This window comes from Nansenia antarctica (assembly GCF_963989245.1).
Source record: "Nansenia antarctica genome assembly, chromosome: 5".
In the NCBI taxonomy this organism is placed as follows: domain Eukaryota; kingdom Metazoa; phylum Chordata; class Actinopteri; order Argentiniformes; family Microstomatidae; genus Nansenia; species Nansenia antarctica.
This window is the reverse complement of record NC_137690.1, coordinates 65,562,889-65,587,807: the sequence shown is the minus strand read 5'-3', so window position 1 is coordinate 65,587,807 and position 24,919 is coordinate 65,562,889. Positions and strand designations below refer to the sequence as shown.

At 44.4% G+C, this 24,919-nt stretch overlaps 1 protein-coding gene across 1 annotated transcript in view; it reads left to right on the top strand.

The window, feature by feature from the left end:
* LOC308158244 (rho GTPase-activating protein 6-like) overlaps positions 1 to 20,562 on the top strand; it is a gene marked incomplete at both ends in the record, with an annotated part of 79,553 nt that extends 58,991 nt beyond the window's left edge. Inside the window, 11 exons of the mRNA XM_080531838.1 lie at positions 151 to 222; positions 10,328 to 10,602; positions 10,708 to 10,903; positions 11,812 to 11,867; positions 14,634 to 14,784; positions 15,396 to 15,544; positions 16,462 to 16,641; positions 18,831 to 18,922; positions 19,384 to 19,637; positions 19,768 to 19,848; positions 20,027 to 20,562. Of these exons, the coding sequence (XP_080387964.1) occupies positions 151 to 222; positions 10,328 to 10,602; positions 10,708 to 10,903; positions 11,812 to 11,867; positions 14,634 to 14,784; positions 15,396 to 15,544; positions 16,462 to 16,641; positions 18,831 to 18,922; positions 19,384 to 19,637; positions 19,768 to 19,848; positions 20,027 to 20,562 (2,042 nt within the window). The remainder of the gene's footprint in view (positions 1 to 150; positions 223 to 10,327; positions 10,603 to 10,707; positions 10,904 to 11,811; positions 11,868 to 14,633; positions 14,785 to 15,395; positions 15,545 to 16,461; positions 16,642 to 18,830; positions 18,923 to 19,383; positions 19,638 to 19,767; positions 19,849 to 20,026) is intronic.
* Between the last annotated feature and the right edge of the window lie 4,357 nt (positions 20,563 to 24,919).

Below are 24,919 nucleotides of genomic sequence, written 5' to 3'. Positions count from 1 at the left end.
GTTAATCTAATGTGGCAGTTCATTGTGTGTGTGTGTGTGTGTGTGTGTGTGTGTATGTGTGTGTGTGTATCCAGCATAGGATAGTTATCTTTCTACAGGAAAAGCTATGCAGTGTATGACTGGATGCATTCTCTTTGTGTCTCTACTTAGATGGACAGAAGAGGAAGAAGTCGTTAAGGAGGAAGTTGGACTCCTTGGCGAAGGAGAAGAACAAAGATAAAGGTATGTACCGTGAAGTCCCCTCTACTCAACTTTGCCTGTGAGACGCGCAGGCCCTTTGCCGAGCTTTTATATAACGTCTGGCTGATGTTTGCAGTTTACTGTTTGCAATTCTCAACACTGTTTAACAGGGCAGCAGTCAAAGGCAGGACCATAAACCGCAGTGCTTCAAAATAGACACAGTAGGATAGAGAAAACCAGCAGAAAACCTAGGAAACCATCAGGTTGGGTATTATCAGATTATCCTCATTTTATGTGAAGATTTTCAGTTGACATTTTCACTTACACTCATGAAGACATTTTTCCCTGTGATCACATTTTCTCAAGAGAACAGAAGCTTGTCGTCGGTCTCTAGCCCCCAGGTGAATAGTGTGCTTATGAAAACACAGACATATTTAACTGAGAGGATATATTTAGAAAAGTGCCGCGACTCCTTGTAAGGGGACTGGGCTGAAATACGGCCACTCTCTGCACCACAGACAGCATATTTGGCAAAGAGCTAGAGATCTGATGGAAAGGAATTTAGATGGAGATAAAAGGTCCAAGTGTCTCACATTTTGCTCTCAAGCTGTTGGGTCTTTTTCGGCCCAGCCCAAAAGTGTATTTCATGTAAGCAAGAGCTTATTTCATCACTCTTTGATGCTTGTGAGCTATGGTAACACGAATGTCCTTTGTTGTGGCAGCCGTACCTGTAACGCATAAAGATTGACTGCGATAGTCCTCTCGTTTTATGTAAACAGGTTTGAAAATATGTGTATCAGCTATAAACATGCATGTGATGTGTGTGTGTGTGTGTGTGTGTATGAGTGTGTGTGTGTGTGTGTGTGCGTGTGTGTGCGTGTGTGTGTGTGTGTGTGTGTGTTTCTTTGTGTTTGGGTGTGTGTGTGTAAACTACACACACTGATAGCCTTGCTGTCATAATGTATGTGGTAGAAGAGAGAGATCACTGTGTCATAATATCTGTGGATGTGTAGCCTGTGAGCCACGTCATAGTGTGAGTGGTTGTCCCCCCCTTTCCCCTCTCCTTCTCTCACACACAGCTGGGCCTGTGTTTTCTCAACCACTTGCTCAGTCAGTCCGCAGTGGAACATGTGGCCTGTGATGTGTTTGTGTGACGTAATGCTATACTCTATGTGATGCCCCCTTTCATCTGTTTAGACAGTCATAGCAAATTAACTTACATCAGTTCACACATTAAATGGATCAAACCTCTGAGAATGACCTGCTCATACAGAGTCCTGCTATGTGCTGTACTATATAAACCTGTATGTGTACAGAGAAAGACTAACATTCATGTTCATGGTACTAAATCATCTAGGTCAGGGGTCTAAAAGTCTAATTGGCTTGGGGCCACTGCTGGTATTGTCATCTCATAGGAGGGCCACTTCAACGTTCAAGTACTACAAGGAAGCTCAATATTTCTGAAAATGTACCAGGTCCTATTGTTGTCCGATGTCAACAATGATTTACTCCAAAGTAAGTTTACCTTGGAAGGAAGGAAAAAGACACTGTATCACTCTTGGTTTTATTTTTGGACCTACCTACACGCAGACTGTTAGTTGTGAAGGTTTAAGTGTGTCAGGCTTGAATAAATGTCCTTTCTCTCTCTACGGTTTTCCTATTTTATCAAGCCCAGTCCGTCTGAAAACTGAGAATGAGAAAAGAAATAGAGGTTACGTATATATAGCCCAGGTTTTTTGGACGGAGATGAGGGAGACACCTCACTAGCAGACACACACTCTGTTCGCTGAAGACCCCTATTCAATCACACCTGGTACAGGCGCAAGTGCTCCCATTTCATCCAGCCAACCACTCTTCACGGGCTCATCACAAGAGGGGCAATGGGGAGGTCTTTAGAGAAACTGGATTACATTCGGAACCTCTAGTTCTCTCTTGGTCGACTTGGTTCGACTCTTCACTATGGCACCCTGAAACACACCCCAATTGCCTGGATACAAGCATGTACCCCATCTACATCACACAGTCTCCAAATCAGCACTTAGGACAGTGTGACCCACAGAGGCCACAGACACGTCTAGGCTGTACAACATTTGAATGTGTTGGAGAAGCCCAGTGCAGGGTGCGAAATAAGGGGGAGCTCGGGGAGCTATAGCTCCCCTAGTGATGAGCTCCCCTGGAAACATGGTTTGTGAAATTTTGGGGGAGCTCTAAAATATTCCAAATTGCGATGGATTTATTCCAAGTTGTGACGGATTTTACCTGGTGTAATATGATTTGTAGAGGCATACAATCTATTTTGATGTTGGTATTAGGTATATGATATATTATAGCCTACATATAGACCTTTATTGGCTACAACTATGCCTGACAGTAACAGAGCGGGGTGCACTGACGCTGAACCCCTCATAGTGATAAGTAGGTGGACAACGCGTGGTGCTGAAATAGCCGACATGCGCTGTGTGGTTTGAAAAAAGTAACGCCAGCTCAGTAAATAATTCAAACTTAATGTTTACTTATAGGCTATGTGACTGCACCACACATGTGAACAGTAACAAAGCAAATGCAGTTTAATTTTATGAAAAACATTGACAACTAAATCGGCGCAAAAAAAAAAGAAGCTGAATCCGCTTAGCCTATATGCCAGGGGTATTCAATTACAAATTCAGTTGGGCCAGATTTGAAAACCAAGAAATGTTGCTGGGCCAGACATTTTCAGCGGCCAGTAGCCTAGGCACCAGGTAATGACACATTTCAAACCAACACAAATGAATGTAGGCCTAATGAAATACAAGCAGTTTATTTATAGTTTTCCTTTTAAATTAGGTAACATCTGACACAGGCACGTCAAAAGTGATCTCAAAGTGCATTAAAAAAGTGTACAGTAGTATACCAATAAAAAAATGTCCTTTTGTAAAATATAAATGTTGGTCATAGCTGACCCAGGCACATCACAAAGTGCTTTTAACTGAATGAAAATAACCATCAACGCCTTGAGTGCACAATTTAACAAGTTACAATTACAGTTCAACAATAAAATTGAATCTAATCTAATCTAATCTTACCCTGCTGACGTTCTTAGTGTGAGAAGTGACATGTTTTATTCTGAACAAGAGCAGTGACATTTGGCTCATAAGATGTCAATGCAATCCGAAAGCATTGGTGAAGAGTACTGTCAGTCAGGGAACAACGAGAGCTGCTTTTTATTGTGTTCATGTGTGAAAAGCTTGATTCACAGGTGTATGTTGATCCAAACATACTGAGCACATGGATTGCTACTTTCTTAACGTTAGGGAACTGGTGCACGTTGACATCACTCCAAAACTTCGCAGGTCAATTAGTGCGAAGCTCCTGTGCCATGGTTACGGATGACTGCATGTCAACAAGTTCGAGTATGAATTTCCCCTTGTCGATGGAAGGCACCACTCCCTTTCCTCTGGTGGATAAGTCCCCTTCTATTGCAGCAGTGAACGGGTCTCAGTGCGGGCAGAGCAAGTCCATCCAGTCGACCAGCAAAGTTCTCTTTCAACCTCGCAATGAAATCAGTCATCACATCTGTCAGGGTTCGAGTTATAAGCTGATCTCTGTGGGGGTCTCCAAAATAACAGTGCGAAATGTTCTCATGCACGCGCGAATCATGCCCACACAGCGATGGGACTTACAAGTTTTAATTAGCTATAGGCAGTAGCGGATTAAGGTGGTCAGTGGCCCTAGGCTACTCCTTTGTGTGAGGACCCCCCGCCCCCATACACAAGCCTCCCCCCTCCCCAAAATATACAACTCACGAGCACCCTGCACACACACCACTCATAATGCTTTACCATAAAACACTTAAACACTTTAATAACACAATAACACAACAGTGTTAATAATGCAAAGAATAAAAAAAAAAGTTCAGTGCATTCAGTTCTGTCTCTATTGCTCTCCTCTCCCGTTGTCTCTCTGTTACTGTCCTGTTGTCCGTCTCTCTGTTGCTCCCCTCAGCTCTAAATGACAGAAATGAATTAGCTAATTAGTTGGCATGTAAACATATAGTTAGGGTTGGGTACAGTTTGGGTTTTATTCGATACCGGTGACAAATCGATACTTTAAAAACGGTACCGGTACCGAAACATCATCCTCATCCTCATCCTCCTCCTCAAATACCAACATATCCTGACGCTACAGCTGCAGGCTACTCATTTCACCACATCAACAGCCCCACATGAAACAACAGCTATAAAAGCGATAGTCACACATGTATCTCGGCCAATAATTGTGTTATTTTTGCTATACAGAAGGAGCGAAAAATACATGTACACTAGGTTAGTAAAAAGTAAAAGCCACCTTACCTTTACGGAGACAAGATAGACCTGTTTGGTCTGTTTTCAGTAGGCTGCGGTCGCGGTCCTGGAACCCATGATGCTGACGTCCGATGTTCTTTCTTTATCCAAGATTGGATGAACGGGAGAGGGTCAAAAAATTGCCTTTTTTTGGGCGGCATGGTAGCTACTGTATGTATATACTCCTGTATAGCTAATGAATGAATGTTTGCTTCTCAATAATAGGCTAGGTGCACGATCTCACTACTTCCTGAAAGGCAACTGGTATATGAACATATCCTGTCTCACTCTATTGGTTTAATTGATTAATCAGCTGTGCACTGTGTGTTCCAACGGTTTACCGCACAGCTGATTAATCAACCTTTTGCTGTTGTACAATATTCTACTGCGCCCCATGGTGTCTTGGTGGTGAAGTGCAGGCAGTCAAAGGCCTACTGTCATTCACAGGAGATTAATGGTGCGCGTAGCTCTTTTGGAAAACGTGTTTATTTTACAATATTTATAATATAAATTAAATAATATTCATTACATTGACATTTTGATCAAATAATAGTTGTGGTAATGTATTATTAGCGACCCCCACAGATTTTTGATTTTACTGCCTTCATGGGAGCTCAGAGAGTCTCAGACCATCTCTATGGGAGCTCAGCTCCCATTGGCTCCCACATAACTCGAACCCTGACATCTGTGATGTGTGCCGGGGATGAGACGCATTTGCGGAGCGTCGGAAAATGCAGCATTCTGCCGGTGCAGAAGTCGGCTGCGAAAAGGTCCAGTTTGATTTGAAACGCTAGCGTCTGTTCCACAAGATAAATTACAGTTTTGTCTCTGCCTTGTAGCCCCTCATTTAGGTCATTCAGGTGTTGTTTGAATATGTCGCTCAGAAAGCAGACATCAGCCATGAAGTTGTCGTCCAGTATGTGATTCAAGTGTGTTTCTGCCTTCGTTTGCTTGCTGCTGCGGAGGAGGAAAGTTGTAATCTCCTCTCTGAGATCACAGAAACGCTCCAGTGCCTTGCCTTTGGACAGCCACCTGACATCGTTATGCAAAAGCAGATCGTGGTGCTCAGCAGACATTTCTGACAGCAGCTTGCGGAATAAGTTAATAATAATAATAATGTTGGAGGCTCGAAGTGGAGCGAATAAAATTAATTGTAGCCATCACTTTGTCCATTGTTGTTTTAAGCTCCCCGCTTAGTTTGTTTAGAGTGTTATATTCACGTTCTGTAGGCTACTATAGTAGACATTTCTGCATGAATTTCTGAACACTTGCGAAATACGTTTTTCTCTGCTTTTATGGCTGGGCCAATCGGGGGTCACGTCTGGGCCGCATGCGGCCCCCGGGCCGCTAATTGAATAGGCCTGCTATATGCTCTTGAAATGACAGAGCAAACACGCTACATTACTAGGGATAATAATTACAATGAGCCATTCATTAAAAATAGAAAAAATAATATTAGCTATTAAATCTCACTTAATGAGAAAACTGGCATCTCCCATCGGTCACTATTTGTTGGCTATCTGGTGATATGGACGTCTTTGAGTGTCTAGAAAAGCGCTATAAGTCTAATGTATTATTATTATTTATTATTATTATGGACGTCACTTTAACGTCCGGCAGTTATTATGGACGTCCGGCAGTTCTCAAGGTTTTTATGCACCAATCAATTCCTCTCGTGCGTCTTTATCACATTCATTGACGAAAAGGACGACTCGCATGGTGGAAGGGAACATTCATTGTGAGCACGGAAAATGTGAGTCTCACAACGGCTTTGCATTGATGAAACCAGGTAGGATGAACGCATAGTTCGCTGTCCATTCCTCTTTAAATGCCCTGTTTTCACCGTCAACTTTCCTCTTTAGACCTTTGGAGAGTGACATTATGTTTCTCTTGCTAGCTAGCAGGTTAAATGTTTAGCTAACTTCACCCGGCACGCAAACAACCAATCCAATAATAATGTGACCATGTAAGTCTGGGAGGAGGGGGAATAATTATCAGAATGAAACTATGTTAAATAATTATTAGAATAAGTTAGGCTGCGCTACATCGTCAGTCCACACATTTATTATTCAAAACTATGGAAAAGGGTGAAACTACGTTTCAACGTTGTTGAGAATCACAACACAAACTCGCTAGTCAAGCCAAAATACAGCAGCGAAATGGATTGGACTGCTACCTAGTTTACTATAACACTACTTTACATTGTTACCTAGTTAACTAGAACACTACTTTACATTGTTAGCAGGCTCACAAAACAAGCCGTGTTAGTTGACTAGCGATGTGTCATTGATTTTCGACAACGCGGAAATGTGTTCACATTTTTCGAAAGAAAAGTCAAAGCATTAGAACGTAGAACGGAAAATCGCACGCGCGCTTTGCGCACGGAAAGCCACCGGCCCCGATTTGGCCTGAATTTTTTTTTCCGTCAGGAGATTTTTTGTTGCTTTAATCCCTGGGCTCCCCCGCACACCGTGATTTAATTCGCACACTGGCCCAGTGTCTCTGAGACAGAGGCACAATTGAAAAGGTCTGACGATGCCGTCTATCCACAGGTGGAGTGCACCCAGATGCCCAAAGGGGGGGATGCGATCCCAGAGAATTGTAAGCTACAACAATAACAGAACCCTTCCCTTGGGAGGATTCACAAGAAGACAAACAACTGATCACAGAGCCTGAACGACGGCGTCCTGGGCATGTAAACACGCAGAGAGTATACTGGACATAGAATGTTCATACGCTCACACTCTGGAGAGGAGAAGGGCAGAGAACGGAAATGGAGCAGAACGGCACGTCTAGCACGGAGACGACTTTGGGAACGAACGCAGCGTCACAGCGTTGCGGCATTACGTAACCTTAGTCTTAGTGTTGCCAGGGGAGAACTGAGTACATGTAGGATGGACCGGTAACCCGTGTAAGTCCCTCACACGCTTGGCAATGGCCACTGCAAGTAACAATGAGGTAACAATGAGGTCTGATATGATATCCACTGTCTGGAGAGGTACTTGTGAGCGCTCCTCAAAAATCAAAGACAGGTCCCACGAGGGACCCGAATGAAGACAACCGAGCGAAGACGTTCCCTTCGTGAAAACAGATGGGGGGGATGGCCCAGTGCTTGGGACAATAAGTCACTGCGCAATCGGAGTTGCCAAGTGGGCACATAGAGTAGCTGAGATATCTGCAACGTTCAAGGTCTTCCGGGCCAATTCGGGGCTATTAGGAGCAGCGGTCAAAGCGTTCTCTATGTCGAGTGTGGTAGGAATTTGTGGTAGCCCACTGAAGGGAAGGCGTTCAGGAGTACTACGGGTGGACGAGAGTCACTGGTGGGCATGAGCCTCTGTGCCTAGCTGAGCATGGCGATCTGTGATCGCGAATAATAACCGACGTTGTGAATTGTCCTGCAATCAGATCTATTGTTGCCACACTGTAGCATCTCAAACCCCCTTGGATGACCTGCAGGTGTAGTTGCCATTCCCCTGGAAGGTGTCCTCCCCATGATAGTAAGTCCGCTCCTGTGTTCAGATTTTTCCTGGCGCATGACCTAAGAGACAACACATGTGACACGGTCTGGTCAATTGCGGACCGCAAGTCAGCATCCGATTTAATGTTCAGACTTTTCTTTCGAAAAATGTAAACACATTTCAGCATGGTTGAAAATCAATGACACACTCGCTAGTCAACTAACACAGCCTGTTTTGTGAGCCTGCTAACAATGTAAAGCAGTGTTATAGTTAACTAGGTAGCAGTGGGGTTTACTCACCGAATCCATTGCATTGCAGGATTTCGGCTTGACTAGCGAGTTTGTTGTGTAACAATGTTGAAATGTATTTCCGCCCCGCGGTGGTGTAGCGGTCTACGCACTGGCCGCTAGTGCATGCTGCCCACCGGGGCCGGGGTTCGTATCCCGGCTCGCCAGATCCAGATATGGCCGAGGCACACGGGAAGCGGCATATTGGCCGGCCGCTTCCGAGGGGGGTATAGGAGTATTTCTGGACTAGGATCCGTCGCGCAACACCGCCCCCTGGGTGCCGGAATAACGGTACTGGGCTCGAGGAGCCAGTCAGCCTAGTCTGCCTGGCGCCCTCCTCTGGGACTGCCGGCCACGGGGTCGTGCGGCGGATCCCATGCAATAGGCAGGGGATAATTGGATGCTAAGTTGGGTTAAATTGGCTACCAAATTGGGTGAAAAAGGGATAAAATCTGAAAAACAAATAAAAAAAAAAAAATGAAATGTATTTCCGTGTTTAAAAAAAAAAAGAACGAACATTTTGATTGGTTGCGGACTCGCGGCCCAAACGACCAGACCGTGTCACAAATGTTCTATGCTCAAGATCAACAATCTCCGTGCCACAGACAGGAATTGGAGAGAGTGGGAGAACGTGCTTGAGGGCTAGAAACACAGAGCAGAGGTCAAGCACTTTTACGTGGGCTGTTAGAAAACGGCCCGACCAAATACCGCCTACAGAGCGTCCGTTGTATAACACCCACCATCCCTGAAGGGACGCGTCTGTTGTCGCAACCCATCGCTCGAGGGTGGGTAAATGGTGAGATGAATCCCAGGTGGAGTGATGACACCCATCACTGGGTCTAAGTTTCTCCCATGGAGGTCAAGCTGAACAGCCACAATCGCTGAAGCCAATAGAACCAAGAGCCTCGGGGACATGTGGTACGAAACCCACATAGCTGGGCGAAGGCTCCCACATAGCATGGCGGGGGTGAGTGAAGCTCTGTATGAGAACAGGGTAAGACCTAAGAAGGACACCATTTTGCTGGGAATGAGAAAGCTCTTTTGGCATGGTTCATGAGTCCGCCCGTACGAGCCAATCGTGGATACTGTCGAATCATCAGAATACCTCTTCCCAGAAGGAGGGCATTGGCGGCTTTGACACACTTTGTTGTGAATGTCTTTGGGGCCAGAGACAGACCAATTGGCATAGTCACGTATTCGTGAGACACTCCCAAGTGGGTGAATCTCAGAAACGATCTGTGTCAAACTGGGCTTACCAAATGTGTTGATGTTCTTCTTTTTGAATGTTGAGCTAAAAAAAAACACGGTTCACAACCCAACACTCCAGGAGAGTCATAGGATTCTCAGTGGAACAGTTAAGTTACGTTGTCTCCAGCTATGAGAACGCACCACCAGTAAGCTTCATTGGAAAGGATAAAATAGGAGTGCTTGCAGTAGCCTTTATTGGTCGGGTAGTATAGGCACGGCTACCCACTTGCAAACATCACCGGCATGTACCAGGCATGATTAAGGGTCTTCAGCAAATAAGTACAGAGTGTGTGTCCCCAGAGTGAGGGGTCGAACCAAGTAGACTGAAAGAGAACCAAAAGTAGATCACATGGCAGCTGTTAATTGAGTTTATGTGGCTGCCATGAGCTGTTTCTAAAAACGACTGGTTGAGAAGCGGGCGGTCTGTAATCAAAGCAGGCCTCGCTAAGAGTGTGGTAAGATTATGTGCAGAGGAGTTTTAACTGACTTGTTGTGGAAAACGGCTGGATAAGCAGTTTTATCAGATTTCATTTGATTCTAACCATGTGTAGTAATCTCTTGTTGGCCATAAAAACACAAACCCAGCTGGCATAATGAAATATTTAATTGGGGGTACGTTTGATGTTGATAATCAGGAACTGCACTACTTTACCAAGTCTGTAAACAGCTTTTTTAGCGGGGCCTGTTTTTCTTTCGATGGTTGTCATTTACTGTCTCTCAGTCCTTTCTCTCTCATTCATTCTCTTTATGTAACCTTCTTTCTCTCTCTCAATCATTAACACTAGCGTTGATATCCTTCCTCTCTCCCTTTTTATTTCTCCCTCATCTCCCTCAGAGTGTGTGCCCCAGGCCTTTGGTATGCCCTTGTCTCAGGTGATTGCCAATGACCGTACGCAGAAGCAGCGGCAGGACAACCTGCGTCAGGACCCTCACCCTCGGGAGGAACATAAGGACCCCTCAGACCTGGTGTCCTCCATCCTGCAGTTCGCCACCAAGCGGCCCACCAAGGAGCTGTCCAGCAGCAACTCCTCCCTCAGCTCCACCTCCGAGACGGCCAACGAGTCCACGTCCCCCAACACACCAGAGGCCCCGCCCCGGGCACGCAGGAGGGTGAGGAGGAGTGCCACTCGACCGTCTGTCTGTCTGTCTGTCTGTCTGTCTGTGTCTGTGCGTTAGCTTTTGGACATGTTAGATAAGGTTTCGATAACTTCACAGGGGGGCATGTCCGTGGATTCCATCACAGACCTGGATGATAACCAGTCCCGCCTGCTGGAGGCTCTGCAGCTCTCTCTGCCCGCTGAGGCGCTCAGCAAGAAAGAGAAGCACCGTGACAAGAGGCTGAGCCTCAACCCCATCTACAGGCAGGTGCCCCGTCTGGTGGACAGCTGCTGCCAGCACCTGGAGAAGTACGGTACGCCACCCCTTTCGAAGATGGCACCTACCCCCCTATGGTCAAAATCATTGGCCGTTATCTCAAATGACACACTCTGCCCCATATGTGACCAGAACTACAAACGTACTGCACTACTGTATATTGGGCATAGGGTTTCATTAGAGATGCCCCTTTTCCTTCTTCTATCTAGCCTATACCGTATCAAAGCTCTGCCTGATTTGGTTTGACATAGGAAGTGGTTTGACATAGGAAGTAGTCAGATACAGTATATTAGGATTTGTATGTACATTATGTCTGTGCGACTGTCCCCCACCAGTCAGATGGATACATCTAAAGCCCAATTTATACTTCTGCGTAAAATATACGCCGTAGTCTGCGTAGGCCCGGAGCCTGCCGCTATGAGTACACCGACCAACGCGACGCAGACCGACCAACGCAGAACTATAAATTGGGAGAGCCCTTGCGTAGGCTACGGCGTAGCCGCGCGTAAATTCGACGCAGAAGTATAAATTGGGCTTAAGGAACACAGTATGTCTCATTTTCAAGTACACTATGTCATCACTACACAACTATGATAATGTAGAAACAAATCAGCCATGTCTGCTGCAGCCTCTCATTCCTGACAGCCAGTCAACCCACCATGTAATCCTGCTCAACATTGATCTATGGTTTCACACACCACGCCATGCAGGCCCTATCATGTTGGTCAGCCGCAGTAGCGTGGATTTAGAGGTCAGGGCAGGGATTGAGATTGATAACTAAGTCTAACTGAAGGGTACGGTGTTTAATCTGTCTGTGCGGATTATCTCTGTGTCGGAATGAAATGTATTGTGGATATCTGGTCATGTGTCTCACCCATGATTACTCTGCTGCGATTGATTTGAGCAGTGAAGGATGATACTCGTCTTCCCCTGTGCTCCATCCAGGTCTACAGACGGTGGGGATATTCAGAGTGGGAAGCTCAAAGAAAAGAGTGAGGCAGGTGAGGATCTGTGGAGGTTTGCCTGAAGCCTAATATTCACGCTGCACAAGCCTGTCGTCTCAGATCACTTCATTTTCAGCTCTACTGTGTAGCTTAGCTTGTTGTTGTTGTTGTTGTTGTTGTTGTTGTTGTTGTTGTTGTTGTTGTTGCTGTTAGTAGTAGTAGTAGTAGTATACATACTACTAATATTAATAGTTCATATTCATGCTGTTAATCATATTATGAATAAACATAATTAATAAACAAATCAAATCAAACTTATTTACGGAACACATGGATTCAACATAATGAGCATAACATGAATATTAATAACATCAATTAAAAGACAACAAAACAAAACATAAGAGTATAACAGGAATAACGGTAATGGGAGTTTAAAGCAGTAAAAACAGAGAATAAGTAAGGGTTGTAGAGACTACTGCATGGTAAATAAAAGCTCAAATGTAATAAAAACGAAATAATTTAAAAAGAACAGAACGGATCAGAACCCTAAGGAACCCTAAGGCTAAGGCTAAAAAGGTTTTAAGATGTCTTTTAAAAAATGTCCACAGTGTCTGCCCAACTCAGGTTCTCTGGCAGGCTAGTTCAGAAGCTGGGGGCATAAATTATGCTGGGGGCAGATTATTGCATTAGTTCTAAGAAACCGGCCCGAACGCGACTTAGGCTACTACCGCCATCTAGCAACCGCTTACAAAATGTGCATGAGGTCAGCTTTCGGCACGCTTGAACCGTGCACGATTGCCACGTCGTCACAAGCGATATATTTGGCTCTCATCTGGTGTCATGAAACAAAGACTCCCGGTAGTCTGTTGTGGTAGATTCTATTTCTGTTCTTACTATTGTGATATTCAAAATCATCCGTGTCTTTCATAATGCCGCTGCTATGGAGAGTAAAGCCACTTACCATTAATTCAGCATGTTATTAAAGTGGAGCGCAACAGCTTGGCCTCAGCTGAAGAGCCCAGCCTCACTGACTGTAGATACGGCCGCTATTCACAAAGGGACCCAGAAAGCCATAATGCCATATTTGTAATTCAAGCAGGCTTTTAGAACACACGATTACACTTCCATCTCAGGTTTAGCAGTAGGCCTAAACGAATCACGATGGCTATCTCTGCCTCACCCTCACGTTGTGATGTTTTCCTCTTTCTTTTTATGTGTGTGTCCATGTCTGCTCTCCCTCTCTCTCGGTCTCCTCTGCCATTGTTCACATGGGTCACTGCAAGGGTCTGAGTGTGTTTACCAAAGAAGTCTTTGGTGTAAGCAGTACATTCATTTAAATATGATCACCTTATTCCTCTGGGAACTGATGTACAACGCTATGGGCCCTATTATGCACTTCTTAACTTGCCGTCTTAAGTCTTAATTAAGACGCACCGCCAGGTTAAGACCTACCGCCACCCTTATTATGCGCTTCATACGCGCTACTGCTATTATGCAGGTGTCGCTAGGCGCCCACACATAAGACGTAAGACTCCCGTGCATATATTACTCATTGTGGGAGTGTTCATATGTTAATGAAGTGCGCTAGGCGCCCCTGCTATTATGCGATCTGACTTTGCGCCTAGCGCTAAGAAGTGGTTTGAAAAGTTCTTAGGCGCTAGACTTCATGTACGTTTTTCGTGTTTCAAAACGTGCATGAAGTCTAGCGCCTATGAACTGCATAATAGCATAGCGCTTATGACTTAACGCTATGGGCCCTATCAGTCCTCTGAGCATCTCATGGTGACTGTTTTGATTATTGGGGCAGGAACAATGTCATCCAATGTTATTTTTGGCCAATGCCTCAGTTGAGGAGTTCAGACCTCTATGTGCTCTGACCCTACATGAAGATTTCAGTTCTCGTCCTCCCCTTTGTGTGAGTTTCATACACTCACAATGGCAGATTTGTATCTTTCATTCAAGTCAGCAAATGCCAGCTCTGTTTGCCAGCTCTGTTTGTCTCCATAATCTCTAGGAGAGGAAAATTCTCCCAATCAAGGGATTCTTTTTTAACCACCTCACCATTTTAGGCCATTTTACAATGGTATCAGGGTATCAAATCACAATGTGCCCAAGTGACGTTCATGATCACTCAGCCACGCTGACTCAGCCATCAAAGTATTAGTGTGTGTGGCCTAGGGTTGTCCAATGGTCTAGCGCCATGGCCTACAGTGCACACATATACCTTACTTCCTGTCTGTCTCTACTGTCTAATGTCAAACAAAAACGGAAAAAAAGAAGAAAAAAAAGAGAGACTGGGGCAGAAAGTGGGACTGCCCCACCAATACATTTAATAAAAATTGATTAGTGTGCAAAGATTAGTTCAAGATTTCTTGAAAAAAATATTGTTCCCCCTGTTAACTAGGAATTATACATTCCATGTACTACACAATAGTCCACTCTACACAATAATTGCTCCTTATCACACTGGCCAATAGTTGAAGCATTTTAATCCTGAGTAATGCCAGGGTCAGATTACACGTTGAGATTGGGAAAAGAACAGGTTGGGCAAGGTTTATCTCTGAGAGAGCAAGGACACATAGAGGACCAAGTTTCAACCCTGTAAATGTGTCTCATAAAATGGTGTGTGTGTGTGTGTGTGTGCGTGCATGTATGTGTGCGTAGTGCGTACGTCAGTTGCCGCACTGTAGTTGTGACTGTGTGTGCAGTACAATATTCTGTGTGCAGTACTGTATGTGCAATGTTGATCAGATTTGTTTCTCTCTCTGTCCCTCTCCTCTGTCTCTCCTCTGCCTCTCCTCTCCCTCTCCTCTGTCTCTCAAGCTGCGGGAGGAGTTTGACCGGGGAGTGGATGTCCAGTTGGATGAGGAGCACAGTGTCCATGACGTGGCCGCCCTCCTCAAAGAGTTCCTCAGGGACATGCCTGACCCTCTGCTCGCCAAGGAACTCTACACAGCCTTCATCAACACCATGTGTGAGCAGAGAACTCTGATACGTCCCTCCCTGTGCAGTTACACACCCACTCTCTGCCCACACATACCGTAGTACACTCTGCTGCATACTGCAACTAGAACACACCCTCAGTTATCTCTAGGTCCAGTGTTTAGTGGACACTCTGCACAATCCCTACACAGACCTACTCAGACCAAACAGCAATGCATTTGAGCCTATTAAAGAGCATACATTTCACCCGAACATTTTTATATGCATGTCTGTGTGCAAAAGATTGAAGTCTCAACCGGTCCTTAAGAGGTAATGGGTGTGTATTTTTACTCCAGCCCAGTACTTACACACCCGTTTCCCTCTGCTATAAGGACCCTCAACACCTGACTCACTGCACTAACCCTGCCAGACGTACTGCACTTTATACATTGTAAATATGTTCTTGTCTTGTGGTTATGTGTGTACATGTCCATGTGATAGTTATGTGCAATGTGTGTATGTTTTTTTGACGCTGCTGTATTGAGCCTCCACCTGTACCGAAAACAAATTCCACCGACCTAGGTCGTGTGGTCATTAAACGATTCATTCATTCATTCATTCATTCATTCATTCATTCATTCATTCATTCCCCTTCCTATGTAGTGCTGGACGCTGAAGAGCAGCACAGTGCCACCCAGCTCCTGGTCTACCTGCTGCCGGCTTGCAACAACGACACCCTGCAGCGCCTCCTGGAGTTCCTCTCCACCGTGGCCAGCCATGCCCATGACCGGCACAACAAAGACAGTCAGGAGGTGAACACCAGACCCCTCCGATACTATGACCCCTCCCCAGTCCTCCCCATACACCCTCTCTGCACCTTTTTTAAGACAACTTATGCGTGGGAATAGCAGCTTAACATTCTATTTGCCTTGTGTTAGCACCTGATTATGGCGGCATTAGGGTAGGCTCATGGGTATTCCATAGAGGTTTGCCAGGGCCGGTGTTCTCTTGTGTTCTCTCCCGCACCACGCTCCATTTGTCCCTGTGCACTTTCCCACACGACTGCCCTGTATCAGCAATCTGTACAGGAAGTCAGAGCATTTCACACTCGGAGGGGGAATGGCAGATAAACGTTTTCATCACGCTCGTGTTCCTACTTCTCCATGGGGACTGAGGGGGGGGGGGGGGGGGGGGGGAGAGTAAGTCTCTAGGGAGAAGGGGGGGAGACTGATGGAGGCAGGGGGGAGGAAGGCACAAGCTCTCAGGAAAGGCTCGCTAAAACACTGTGATGTCATTTCGATTCTGTGACGCACGGTAACTCTTGCGGCTTGATATGGAGAAGGCTATTTTGGAGCTTGACACTTGACTCTTTGCACTGTGCTAAAGTGTTGTTTACACTTTTAGTCATGGTTGTGAGTGCGCTGTGGCAAATGTTCAATGATGAGCTTAGCTATGCTCTCAAGATGAAATAGGAATCTATAAAATTAGGATCTTGCCTTTCTCAAAAAAAACATTCAAGGGTAACACTGTCTTACTGTCTACAGTATGTGTGCCAGAAGCATCTTGAATGTTTTTAACCATTGCGCATGATCTAACATGAGTCCTTATGCATCTTTCAATACAAATCTTTCTGCGTGATACAAATGTGTCTACGTTTAAAGCTATATCCTGCTAAGGATATGTGCAATACAACCATTCCCTATGTCCTTAGTTCTGTTACTGTGTCCAGGTCACAGGGAACAAGATGACGTCTCTGAACCTGGCCACCATCTTTGGGCCCAACCTGCTGCACAAGCAAAAGAACTCCGACAAGGAGTTCAGTGTCCAGAGCTCGGCCCGCGCTGAGGAGAGCACAGCTGTCATCGCAGTACTCCAGAGGATGATCACCAACTGTCATGACCTCTTCATGGTGGGTCTGAATGAACGAATGAATGAATGAATGAATGAATGAATGAATGGATGAATCTTTATTTCGAACGTGATTTAAAAAAAATGAAAAAATGAATAACTAATAACGAAAAGTACAGTTATCACTGTTCGAAAGGGAGTAGGAAGAAGCCTAAGCTTATCATGTCCTACCCCTATCCGTCACTTCCAAGTTAGAGCAATAATACTTAAATTATATAATCCATTCATTAATACATAAAAACAGTATCCACATTACTAATACTGTTCCATTCTTAATATTGAAACAACACAAAATAAATAAATAAACATAATTTGAATTGCTCCTTATCGCACTGGCCAGTAATATACTATTGGTTACTGTATACTATTGGTTTTTATGGGACTTGGGGAAATATTTGAGCTCCCCATGTTAACTACTTGGCACTGCTGCGAGTTGAAGTATGCTCTCTAATAAACAGGAAGATCTGTGTCACTTCTCACCTCATTGATTTGGTCTTACATGCTGGAATGGTTGATGTAGTCTCTATTGGTCCTGATTATTTTCTCTCTCTTGAAAGCTTACGCACTCCCCAATGTTCTTGCCTTTCCCACTTTATATTGAGTGTCAATAAAACCATGTGTTTATATGGTAATTACACAGTATGCAGCTGCAGCATAATGATAGTGATTACATAGTACTTACAATTGTTTTACCTGTTTCCAGTTTGTGTGATTAGTAATTATTACACATTTTTACGTGCACTCATTTAGCAAATTACCTCAAATGAATTGGATTAAAACCCTGGACCATAGTCCATAGAGTCTATTGCAAATTCAATTATGCAAGCTGCAACTGGTTAAAATAGTTGTAAGTACTATGTGCCTACATTGTGATTATACTCTATCTGTCTATTTAACTACAGTACCAGGGTTTTAATACACATGGTACAAAGTCAATAAACTTGTTCTCACTTAGAAAAAGAAGGCTTTGAATGTTTTACTGTATTTCTGAAGAAAATGGTGTATAAACAAGGCATGTACATATTGTAGCTCAGGATCTGACCCTTGCATAGATCTCTCTCTCTCACTCTCTCTCTCTCTCTCTCTCTCTCTCTCTCTCTCTCTCTCTCTCTCTCTCTCTCTCTCTCTCTCTCTCTCTCTCTCTCTCTGAGTGTTGCCATTCTGTAACACATTCCTGTGTGCTGTTTAAGTTAGAGAATCCTCCTGGCTTACCGGACAGTGGTCCTGTTTTATAGAATGGAAAAGAGCTCTGTCTGGCTGTGTTATGGCTGAGCAGCCCAGCTTACAGGGCTAGGCCCATCAGAGCCTCCGGCAGATGATGGCTTTGAGCAGGTGCCAGAGGGGTTTACTGGCCAATCCCTCCCCCTGATTGTTTCAACACCATTTCCATGAATTTGCATGGTCCAGTTTTCAGAGGTGTTTTTCCCCCTCATACAGGGAATTCTGGGTGTAGAGGAGCTGTTGAGCTGTCATCAGGTCTGATACTTTATACCTGATGTTTACAGGTCCATTCCCTGAGCCCTAAATGCCTGGAATAAACGAATAAACAGTTTTTTTTATCTCCTCTGTTGAATGTATTTGACCTTTATTGCTATGCTACTGAACCGCAGTGAGGTCCCGTGTATTTGAGTGCTCAGAATCAACGTGGGGGAGACATTTAATTTCATAGCATTCTTTTAGCATGTCTTTGGATTTGGCTTCACAAAGTGGATGTTTTGCTAAACAGCGCCTCTTAGTGTTCATCATATGACATTGCATATCTGTATGATCTCTGTGTAACGAAAATTGACAAAGAAGAAAGATAGATAGACTTTATTTGTCATTGCTACAGTACAGGTACCAAACAACGAAATTTAGGAGGGGAGGCTCCCCTGGTGTTTAGGAAAGGAAAAAGAAACACATTTGAGAAAAAGCATAGATGCATAAAATCACAAGAAGGTAAGGAGCTGGTTTACATCAATAAAGGCTATGTACACAATCCACTGTACTATACTGCACAGATGGTCAACTAGGGTTGTCATATTGCACAAGAAAGTATTTTTTCACATTATTTTAAAGTGTCACAGTTTGCAGGCTTGAAAATGTACATGTTTGTGCCTCAGCATCTCAGCATGAAAGAGCATTCAGTAGATCAGGTACCACTCAAATGAATAATGACTACTTGTTTGATCTGTGTTGTCGGTTGTGTAGGTGCCTCCTGATCTGCAAAATGAAGTTTTGATGAGTTTACTGGAGACAGATCCTGACGTGGTGGACTACCTGCTCCGGAGGAAGGCGTCACAGTGAGTTCACCATATTTACTTGTGCACACGCACCTTCGCACACACTCCCTGCTCTCCCCGCACACGCTCCCCGCCAAGATCACTCCCCGCTCTCTGTCTCTTTATCAATCTCTTCCCCTCTCCCTTACTCGGAGAGGGAGTGGCTTAGGGGCGGCTGTGGCGCAGGAGGTAGAGCTGCCGTCTAATGATCGCAAGGTCGGCAGGTCGGCGGTTCGAGCCCTGGCTGGCCACATGTCGAAGTGTCCTTGGGCAAGACACTGAACCCCAAATTGCTCCCAGTGAGCGGGCCGGGGCCTTGCATGGTAGCTTGCCGCCATTGGTGTGTGAATGGGTGTGTGAATGGGTGGCCGTTGTAAAGCGCTTTGGATAAAGGCGCTACATAACTGCAGTCCATTTACCATTTACCATTTACTCAACTCCTCCGCTCCATTTAATTCATCTCCCATCCATCAACTCCACAGGACTCCTGACTTATTACGAACCGACGACCCCTTCTCCCTGAGTGGGAGGCGCTCCTCCAGTGACTCTAACAAGGTCTCCAGCGGGGAGGTCTCGCCGTACGACAACAACTCCCCCGTCTTGTCGGAGCGCCGGGGGGAGGTGGGCAGCCCGGGGTCCGACCGCCTCTTCCGCGTCCCGGAACAGTACACCCTGGTGGGGCAGGTGGGAGGCAGGACACGAGAACCTGGGTCCAACAACCCCTGGGCCTCCAAAGGTGAGAAGAGAAGCACTGTCCATTCATACTGTATTGGACTTGATGTAATAATGATGATACTGGCGGTGGCGGTGGTGTGATGATAATGATTATGACGTGATACCCAAGTGGCTCATTATATTACTCTTAGATATATCCGAGGAGCACGCTAATATATGGGGAGCCTGGCATTCAACACTGAAACCAGGGCTGAAGGATCAATCTTACGCAGGTAACTGTTTACATGATCCCATCATCTATTTGTCTAACGACGGGCAGAATTATGAGAGAGAGCTCATAATTGTCCCAGTCAATAATAATAATAATCATTTCAAACTGTATTGTAGTATATGATGGTATTCTTGAGAAACTCCCAATGACACCGTTACTGTACCAACCTGTGTCTCCAGGTTCTCATAGCAACATGTCAGAGGGTAGCTCCCGCAGCTCACAGGAAGGACTCGACAGTCTCCAAGGCGACGCGAGGCAGCTGGCGCAACGGACAGCGCAGACCCCGCTGGGCGTGCCTGAGAGCGGTTCCCACCCCCCTGTGATGCGAGTCAGCAGCAGCCCTCAGGCCGAGGTGGGCCGGCGACGACTCCAGCTAAGCCTAAACCCTATGACCCAGTACTCTGAAGGCCAATCAGCAGCCAGCAGCACAGAGGACCTCCCGCAGGGCAGCGGACACCGGGTTAGCCCCGCCCTGTCGTCCCCAAGGTTACCCCCCATCACAGCCTCACACCACCAGACCCATCCTGCTGCCGCCTTGGCTGCTCACCGGCACCCCCTGCAGGGCAGGAGGGCAACACCACAGAGCTCATCCACCTCTGCGGAAGCCATGGTACCCTTGAGCCCGGAGTTGCAGGACTGGCAGAGGGACAGGTGGCAGATCTGGCAGCTGCTGTCCTCGGACAACGCAGATACACTCCCTGAGACGCTGGTGTGAACTCGGAGCACATTGACCCTGGACAAGCGTTCACCACCTCCATCCTCCCCTCCATCCATTCTCCCATTCCCCCGTCATCCATCCTTGTCTCAAACATGGCGCCATGGCGTTGTTTACATGTGCAGCTGCTACCTTATACGGACATGTAAGAACAAGTGCCACTAGTGTTTCTTGTTTGCAGTCTTTTGATCCGCGATTGATGTTGAATTACGCTCACCTCTGTGCTCTTCGTCTGTTATTTGTTTCACACGTTTACTTTTCTGTGGTGTTTCAGAAAATCTATCAAAATGAACTGTCAGCAAGACATACCTCATACATTCTTTTTTTTTATTTTTATCAATTTCATTCACAGCTATTATAAGCATTGCAGTCATGACATGTATGCATGCAGGCATAAGATAACTAAAATGTCCACTTTTGAATCAGGTCCAGTTGTACATAGTACATTTCATCAAATTTAAAGTGTCGAGGTCAATCAATTCATCTGACTACTCTGGCTATTGTATTAATACTGAGGTCAATGCAGACAGTGTGTAGTATTAGTAATTGCTGCTTTTATACAGAACATGTTTTCCTACTCAGTATACTGTACGTCTTGGGTTGTATGGCTAGAGAGAGGGGCTACTTTCAACTTCAGACTAGATGCACCATACAACAGAGAGCCCAGTGTTACAAATTGACAACAATTTGTATATAATTGGTGTCTGATAAATGAATGTTGACCAACATAAAACTAACCAATACCCTTTACTGGCAGTCTAATGGGTGGTTTCCAGGTCACAGATAATACACGTACCAAATCCTGGACTAAATGACACTTTCAATAGAAATAGATAGCTTAATCTGTGTCTGCCAAACCAGCCCTATATACTGTATTTGTTTTGACACAACACATGTCTCTATTGAATGTAAAATGCTTAACTTCTCTAAAAGCTTTGCCTTACCAACAAGCACTAGGTGTTCCTGAAGACCAATGCTCTTGCCATCAATACAGTGGGAATTATGTGCCAACATTCTCCTTTATTCCCATCAGTGATTAGGTATCCCAGATGTACATATTTGCTGTGAAGTTACATATAACATGTCTTTCAAGTCAGAAGCCTCAATGTGTGAAGATCTGACTTTTTGGTACCAGTTGATGTTGGTCTCCCCTTAATTATGATGGCAACTGTGTGGATATGTGGATATATTATATCTGTCACAAAACATATTTTTAGGGAGAAAAACATAAAAGATCATTAGTCTGTTGATATCATCCATGGGAGTGCATTGGTACAAATGTTGATTTGGAAGGCCTCAAAAACTGTGGCTTTCCCATTCGCTTCATATGGCTGAGTTTTGGGATGTTTTTGTGATTTTTACTTATTGTACTTGACTGATGTATTGGCCAAAGCTTATCTGATTCCCTGTAAACACAATGTGCATTCATATCTGATTCCTTTCTCTGCATATACATAATACCGTCGCTCCTAAACATCATAGCTGCAGTACTCATACACCACAATCATTTAGAAGTTTAGCAGATATTTGCTGGCAATATCACATGTAATTTTGACAGTGAGGTGGTTATGTTTATTATATTCTGTACAGTGGATAAGATTTTGGACATTTCAGGATTCACACTGTTGACACACAAGAAAGCATGTCACTGAAGGGCGAGAGACATTTAACTAAGTCACACAGATCAACACATTTCTACATTTTTGCTTTGTTCCTATGGTGACAGACCTTTCTGAATACATGACGCTTAAGCTAGAAACAATGTTAACAAAATGTTGTGTTTTAAAGCACCCTTCTGGATCCCTGTTGGGAGTCAAATGTGCCATAGATCCTGCGTTTTAAAATAATGATATGATACCACATTGCTTTAGGTTGTCAATTATTTTGTATTTTGATGGTTTTTTTTGTTATTTTTTTGTTATTATTATTATTTTTACTTTTGTCTATTCAGTATTGTAATATATAGATATAACAGTTTTTACTCCAAAAAATCTAATCATATGTATGACCCAAGTTTAGATCGGATGTCTGCTGTTTTAAAGTGTGTTGTCTTACATGATGGAAATTAAACTTTAGAGAACGTGTTGGGTTACTGTATTTTCTGATGTTCAGCTTGTGCCTCACGTTTTGCATCACTGGTGTCTATCTTCAGGCATCAGCTCTTTAATGCAAGCCTCATATGAAATCACGATAGAATTAATTCCCATGATATAAATCAAGTGTGTTTATATTTCAGGAGAACAGTGGCTCTATTGGAAGACCAAGGGAAGGGATTAAAGATGAGAAGATGCCGGTGCCTACATTATGTTTGGTGGTGTAATAACACAGCTGTACCACCAGAGGGCATGCTAAACCTTTTTGCTAAATTGCATGTTAGGTAATCGCTCACTGCACTACATTATTATACCAATCTATGATTGATTGATTGATTGATTGAAAACTTTATTAGAAGATTTGCAGAAGTAGGTACATGAAAGTACATATTACATACAAGGTCAACTAACAGGATAAAAACCCAAGAAAGCCACTGGCTTATTTCAATTGGGGTCCTTGATTCTCTATTACATAAGGTTACCTTATGTTAATTTCCAAATACTTTCCAAATGCTTTTCAAGAGGTCGGATTGATCTTTCATCATATTTCAATTTATTTATTACATTTCCCTACAGTTAAGAATGTAGTCAGTAGCACCTTAAAACTAGATTATGCCATAGACAGAGAAAGGGAAAACCAACAGATTGAAAGAGAGAGAGGGAGAGAGAGAGACGAATCGCTAGCCATAAGAGATGGGTGGAACCTCTACTCCCTCTTTCTCTCCCTTCAAGAGCCTCAGCACTCACTGCATTTCCCGTACATATTTCTGACATTAAACCACAAAAAAAGGGATATTTTCAAACACTTCAAATGCATTTGTACTTGTTGGAGAACAGCAATTTTGGAAAAAGTGTATTCATCACATGTGTCCATCGGGTTTGGCTCCACTGGATTGAAACCATGGGGAACATGTTTCTGGAGCTGGACCTCAGGCTGACCTAAATCCCTGGGCTGACAGACAGAGTGGTTCTGTAGAACACACCCATCTGTGGTTCTGCTGGAGTCCTGCCCACCCACGCAACACTGTTTCATGGAAAACACACTGTTGCAACTTGACAATGTCAAAATAGCGACATATAGGGAGAAATAGGACTCTTCAAAGAGATGACCACAAACATTCCCCTTGCCTTCAGGGATACGGGTTGTCTCTGTATTCTCTCATAGTTGAGTTGGTTCTACCTCAAAGGCTCACTTCAGGACTATAGCAGCACTGTATTTTGTGGCAAATACACAATCCCAGTAAAGTCAGTGGACCAATTACAACCAAGTGATTGGACTTGGCCGATAAGATGAGTGCTTACCGGTACATTTGGTTAGCTAATTCAGGGAGGCAGGAGATCGCAGGCAGAATAATGGGTGATTACCACCAGCTTGCATGCAACATTGAATTCACTAATTCGCAACCAAAAAGTCCACTAACTTTTGTTAGGGAACAGCTGGGTCTGCTAGATATTTACGTGTACGTTTGCTTTCATAGCAGATGGCGGGAAATGCAGTGTCTGATCGAAAATGTCCAAAATTGGATAGAGGATTTTCTCCAACTCTGATAAAAGGCAGTTTAAATGTAGGCCTGTCAAGACTCTGCGTGTGTCTAGGCTGTCAAGCACATGAAAATACGCTCTGTCATTATTTCAGAGGCGCACGCCACATACAGTAGGCCTAGTTCCATCCACTGTGGTGTTGTCTTGCTGTGCCATTTGATGGATCATATCAGCAAAGCTGTGTAATAGTGTGTTAGTGTAATACCAGACATGCACTAATTGATGCTCTAATCGTAGGGTACACAGATACACCTGTATCTGATTCATAAGAGACCATCTTATTGGTCATCCCGTTCTGAGTTTTGTTTACAATTGACCCACTGTCACAGAGAGAAACAAAGTTTCCCTTCTCCTTAAAATTCCCTCCTACTGGTATCAACAGAACACTTACCCGTGAATTTGTAGTTTTAATTAATGTTCTAGTAAATCCTCACCGTGAGATTATGAGCCCATCGAAAGATTATGTGAAAAGTTGCTTCGCTGCTAACTGGTAAAGTGTGAAATTGGAATGTTCTATTAGGCTTTGGAACGCTCATCTCCACAATCTGTCTCTGTAAAGGGATGGGGGAAAGGATGCCTCAATACTGTACAGTATGCGTTCGGCCTGGGTTCCTTTTGTCCTCTGTTAAATCCTGTTTTCTGGAGAGGAGCCCTGTTCTAAATAGCCTTTGCTTGGACTGGACAACAAATACAAAGCAGACTTACATTTCTTTGTCTAATGA